The sequence below is a fragment of the Poecilia formosa genome, unplaced genomic scaffold, assembly GCF_000485575.1.
Source record: "Poecilia formosa unplaced genomic scaffold, Poecilia_formosa-5.1.2 Scaffold231, whole genome shotgun sequence".
NCBI classification, from domain to species: Eukaryota; Metazoa; Chordata; class Actinopteri; order Cyprinodontiformes; family Poeciliidae; genus Poecilia; species Poecilia formosa.
This window is the reverse complement of record NW_006800170.1, coordinates 90,675-96,790: the sequence shown is the minus strand read 5'-3', so window position 1 is coordinate 96,790 and position 6,116 is coordinate 90,675. Positions and strand designations below refer to the sequence as shown.

The 6,116-nt window shown below is 34.0% G+C and overlaps 1 protein-coding gene across 2 annotated transcripts; it reads left to right on the top strand.

The window, feature by feature from the left end:
• Positions 1-2,255: 2,255 nt before the first annotated feature.
• LOC103149562 (signal-regulatory protein beta-2) lies at positions 2,256-4,846 on the top strand. 2 transcript variants are annotated; one of them, XM_007568777.2, is made up of 6 exons: positions 2,256-2,489; positions 3,072-3,398; positions 3,764-4,123; positions 4,208-4,336; positions 4,418-4,464; positions 4,583-4,846. In XM_007568777.2, exons 1-6 carry the CDS (start codon positions 2,444-2,446, stop codon positions 4,694-4,696), a joined length of 1,023 nt encoding a protein of 340 aa, XP_007568839.1. In that variant the 5' UTR covers positions 2,256-2,443; the 3' UTR covers positions 4,697-4,846. The 2 variants fall into 2 exon arrangements, with proteins under 2 accessions (XP_007568839.1, XP_007568840.1); XM_007568778.2 differs by having other exon boundaries at positions 2,259-2,489; positions 4,632-4,711.
• The last annotated feature ends 1,270 nt before the right edge of the window (positions 4,847-6,116 follow it).

Sequence of the window (6,116 nt, the reverse complement as noted above, 5' to 3'; positions counted from 1 at the left end):
ACTATGCTTCGGGTTATTAGTGGTGTTGGAAACTGAACATAGATGTTTTGCTGGCTTTTTTTTTTTGTCTGAAACCTTTTCAGAAATGAGAATTGCATGAAGTATGACTGTTATCTTATTAGTTATTCTTAAACAGCGGTTTGTAAACAAAAACAACAAATCAGTAAATCTTATGGTAACAACCTGAATACCAGGTTGCTACCATACAAATACCAATAAATAGTGAGGATGAAGTTCAATCTAAGCATCAGATTGAGGAAGTAAGGATATTTAAGGAACTTTGAATGGTTGTTGATGCTAGATGGTCTGGTATGAGTATCTAATTACTGCTATTAAACTTGAATTTTCCCACACAACAATCTCTTAGATTTACAGAGAACAGTCCAAAAAAAAAAAAAGAAACAATCCAGCAAGCAGTAGTTGTGCAAATGAAAATCTTCTTTTCATACTAAAGGCCATAGGAGAATGGGCAGAATTAAGATGACAGAAAGACAGCAGCAGCTCAAAAAGCATCTATGTTTAGACACCAGGAGCACAGAATACCATCTCTAAACTACAACACACTGAACCTTGAAGCAGAAGTCTATGCCAGGATCCTCTCTTGGCAGCAAAGAACAGTAAATTTAGCATAAAGTCCAGAATCATTAATATTGAACAATAACAGATTAGAACAATTTTACTTGCGAAACAGCCAATGCAGTGTTTGGATCTGATGCTCTGGTATCTCTGAGAAGAGAGACATATGTGTGATAATATGCAGGGACCCGCATTGCTTTTGGATGTATGAAATTCATAAGTTAGGGTGATTGGGAACCGGCTTTACATGGTGTTGATCTGGTGTTTGTTGACTTTAAAGACAAACTGCAATCTGCAGCTGTCTAGAAACCTGGCTCTAAGTTACATTCAGAAATGCAAAACGTCAGTCAATATTAAAACCTTTACAATTAGAGATATTGGGGCATTATCAGAGAACCATCAAATGTTTTTTTTTAAAATAAATTTTCAGCACGGTTGCAAGAAATGTAAAATCAACAAACGAGAAGAAAAAGAAAAATAATAAAAATATTTGAAATAAATCAAACTTGAAACAAACCATATTCCTCCAGTGCTGCTACATACCAGAACTGTAACCTACCTAGAGTTGTGAATCAATGCTACAATAATTAAGTATTCATGAAGACAAATGACTAAACATGAAATCTGACTACTTAAAGGGGTTTCTCTGAAAAGTTGGAAAAGGAATATTGGGGTTTTCTTTAAATTATAAATATTTAATCTTAACATTTGGTCTCTTTCCCTCTGGTTGACAGGTAAACGCAAAGTTTATGCAAACAACTTACATTTTTGGAAAAGATATTAAGAATTTACAGCCTTCACAGACTGACAGTTTTTGCTACCCAGCTACAGTTGGAGACGACACACCTTGATTTTAGTCTGTGGTGTGGTTTGGCACCTCTAAGAGAAGGGCTGAGTCCCTCGACCTCAGATGTTGAACTTCCTGCTCCTGCACTCCACAGTTCAACACTCATTAGTGTATCTCCAGAGTGGAAATGGCTGTTTCCAGCTTAATATAGGCATTGGAGAACAATAAAACAACAAAACTAAATTTTAGCTAAGTTCACCCGACCTTGTTTGATCTGATCCAGCACAATGCCTTGTTTCAGTGTGCTGCAGTCTATTTCTCTGGCTCTCTTTGCCATCTCCAGCACCACTGGTCATTCTTCTTTGGCCAGTGAAGAATGGCCAGAAAAGAAGGTTTTGATAAAAAAAAAGGCTCTTTTATGAAAGCCATTTGTTTACCTTTTCACAGGGAGAATGTCCCAGAAACAAATGACAAGAACCAGCTTGAAGCAAAATTGAAAACTCAGGAATAAACTGAAATATTCTTAACATGGGGAAAATACAAATATATACATTGTTGGGAGTTTTAACCTTAAACAAAATATTACTTAAGTAGAAAAGTTTACATAATGTTCCTTATGCTGTATCATAGCATACCTTGGAATAGAAGATTACTTGTTCAATCTAATGTTATCTGAAAACTAATCAAATGTTTACATTTTTGCATGCATGAGTATTTTCAAGGCCTGTATTTATCTGCTTATTACCACTACAAGAATGAAAAGTCATTTTCATTCAAAAGAATGAAAATGACAGAATTTTCTGGTTTGGTTTTATTAATCAATCTTCTAATTTTATGTGGATTTTAAGAAATCTTGCTACTTTGTTAGTCTGACCCTTCAGTCACAGAGTTGTTGCTTTTTTCCATCTTCAGCGTTCTGAATTTGAGTCAACATTGCTTTCGCTAAGGCCAAACTTTGAACACTTTTACAAGAAAAAGTGAGTGAGGCAGGAAATACAGTGATTCGTCTTCATCCGTGTGAAATTGCCCCACTTCCTTTAGTCTCTTAAGTATCACAGGAGTGTAAAGAGTTGTGTCAAGATGCTCCTGTTTTGGGTCACAATACATGTTCTTCTTCATCAAGGAAGTAAGTATCATTTATGGATTTTTATGGATTGTTGCAGTGGTGCTGTTACTGGGTGTAGATTTATTCAAAAATTCACCTTCTTTCTCTACAAACTTTATGACTTTCTTGATGGATTGATAATGTTAGCAGCTCTTATTTATTTTATATGCTAAATTCAGAATGTGAAGGTGTTTAACCTACAACATAAAATATAAAATGAAACACTGAAATAATTCTGACAATAAAAATTGCTAAAACATTTTTTAAGGAGATTTTATTAGCTTTCTGTGAGGAGGGAAGATCATTTCAGCCCCATTGTGGCAGGAAGTGCTTTTTGATTCTAAGAAAGCCAATCAGATGCCTTTGAAAGAGTGGATTACGAAACATCTCTCTTTCACTTAAATGTCAAATCTTTCAATGAAGACAGTGTGTGACTTTTTTATGGGCCACCCTGTTTTTCCTTCATAAAGGATGTAAGTGCTGCATGATCTGAAATGTCAAATTTTCTGTAATAACAACTTAGGCATTTACTTTTTAATATGAGTTTGTTCCTTTGACTTTTCTTATGCTAAACTTTATTCTTGCTTTTGTCTTTAAATGCAGATACCTTGGCTCCTGTTGTCACTGTTCAACTGGGCCAACCTGTGACTTTTACATGTGTTTTTAACATGTCTGTGGAGAGCATCGTTTTGCTTTTCTGGTGCAAGCAAACTGCAGGAGATACTCTGAAATTAATTGTAATGAAACGTATCCATACAACCCCCACTTATGGACCAGGATTTACATCTGAAAATGTCAAAATAACATATAACAACAAAATGACCAACTTGACGATTCTGAAGACCGCCAAAGAAGATGAAGGAATGTATCACTGTGGTCTCCTGGATTGGCTCAGTTCTTCTTGGAATGGGTCTTATTTATTAATAACAGGTATTTTGTGTAATTCAACATATATGCAAAATAAAATTACAGTCATTTTATTTTGTAAAATTACTGCAATTTTAATAAAAAATAAACAAAATTTGTACTTCAAACTAATTTTGGGATACTTTGCCATGAATATATCTGTTAGTATAAATCTCCATCTTATCCACCCATAAGATCTCACTTTAATAGAAATATTACCATGTCCATAATCTTCAAGCAAAAAGGTAAAATGCAATAGCTTTAAAACGTTTTTGCAAAAGCTTGAATGAAGGAAAAATATAAACTCGACAATATTTTTTGGATATTAGGAATAACACGCTGCAGCTGTTTCTTCTTCTGATTTAATACCAATATATTTATTTATTTAGGAAGCAGTGAAACAACAACATCAAGCTACCGTGTTGTTCAGGAGCCAGCTGTGTTGGATCTACATGGTAAAGAAACCTCTGAGACTCTGCAGTGTTCACTCCTCTCTCAGACCGAGACAGATGCTTGTGCAGGAGATCCCAGTGTGTTCTGGTTCAGAACCGGATCAGACAAGAACTCTCCTGATCTCATCTACACTGACGGACAAATGCCTGAAAATTGTGAGAAGACGTCAAACACCCAGAACAAATGCAGATATAACTTCTCTAAGAACATCAGCTCCTCTGATGTTGGGACTTATTACTGTGCTGTGGCCACATGCAAAGAGATATTACTTGGAAATGGAACCAGAATTGAAAGCGGTATGAATTGTTACGCATAATGCTACTAAACAACATGTCTTTATTAGAGACAATGACATGTGTCTTTATTCCTTTGTTTTGTAGCTCGTTCCTCATCTTATGAAGTTATGCTGCTACTGGTGATCACAGGAATCTGCTTGATCATTTCCGTGATTCTGAATATCATTTTAATCTGTTGCCGAACTCAAAGAACACCATGCAAAAACTTTAGAGGTAAGTATTGATCAAATAAACAGAAATCTAACAATTACAATATTTTCAGAATCCAAATTACTTTTTTAACCATGTGTTTAGAAAGCTCCTCATCAAAGCACAATGACATGAACCAACCAGATGAAATGGTGAGTAAACACATCTATTTGTCTGCTTAGTTTGTAAAATTGAAATATAAAAACATCACTGGATATAACTAAATGTCTAAAATTTATATTTTGGTTTAAATTTTATGTTTCTACTCAGACACAAGATGGACATCATGTGACCTATGCTGCCTTGCATTTCTCCACAGAGATGATGGACAGAGAGCTGAAGACTGAAGAAAGTGTATATTCAAATGTCAGAGAATTGATTTAAATATAATCATGTTCAGTAAATGAGGAAGTTGTTTCCATTGAAAATTATGTCAGAATAAAAGTCCCTTCTGAGAAACAAGTACCACATTTCTGTATTAAAAATATTTTTATTGGTCTGGTGTAATATTCTAATATTAAATGTTTTGTTTTAATTAGTTGTATGTCAGAAAACATCATAATTAACAGAAGACAGCTTGTATATACAGTTTCAGTAATATTTTAAAGTATTAAAAGGTTTTATAATCTATACTCTAGACTCACATAGAGCACTTTTATTGTGATATATGTATTTACACAACTAATGACATTTTATGAAATGCGAAAATTAAAAAAATGTGAAAATACAATGTTGTCTTCATTTTATTCTAACATTTTAGATCAACAAACCTCCTGCTACAAGCTAACATATATTTTTTCCCAGTACCTGTATCCTTTATTCTGTTGAAGCAAACAGTGACAAAGATGCAAAATTTTGATAACTAAATACCAAAGGGAACTTACAGGTTATTACAAGGAGTACAAGACATGAAGCACACACAGCAAAATGAAGGAAGCAGAGCTTAATTAGGACAATGAGCTAAATTAGACACTAAATAGACCAGTGTTTACACTACAAAACAAAATGTAAAAGACGAGAAAAAAAAACAATATACACCAGTGATGTGCAGTCATCATGACAAGTACAATCAACATTAATAATCATGATAGTAATAATAGTAACTATAAATCAATTTGTCTACTTTGTCTGCTTCTTTACTAAATCTTCTGCTTTCTGATTCACTATGGTGTCTTATTGAACTGTCTGGGCCACCGTAGTTCACACATTTTGTGTCAAAATATGTTAATCACTTGGACATAGACCCTATCTCCTCCCTGAATTGTGCAACAACTGGACAGCCAAGTATTAGAAATGTAGATTTTTATTCACAATTGTTTAATTTGTCCAATTTGTTTTTAGCCCCTGAATGAAGGGATTGTGTTTAAAAATGCTTTAGTCCCTCACATTTTTATGCAATCTTATAGTTCAACCTATTGAAAGGAGTATTTGAAGTGCAGTACAAAACAAATGTTTTGTTTAGAATTAATTGTGGTCATGTACAGAACCAAAGTTTGGAAAACTTTGTCTCTGTCCAAATACACTCCTGATCAAAATCTTAAGACCAGTCAAAAAAATTCTAAGAATTTGCATTTTGCACTATTGGATCTTAAGAAGGTTCTAAGAAGAGCTTCACAATGTTAAAGGAAAAAATCAGTGCAAGAGACAAGAACTTTTGAGCAGGGAATTTTCTGAAAACTGCATTTACACTGAAACAAGATTTTTTCAGCTGATCAAAAGTTTAAGACCATAGTCTATAAAAGCCAAAAGCTGTGCAAAAATCTGGATTCCATGTCATTTTCTGTCAAGTCTTTACACTGTCAAG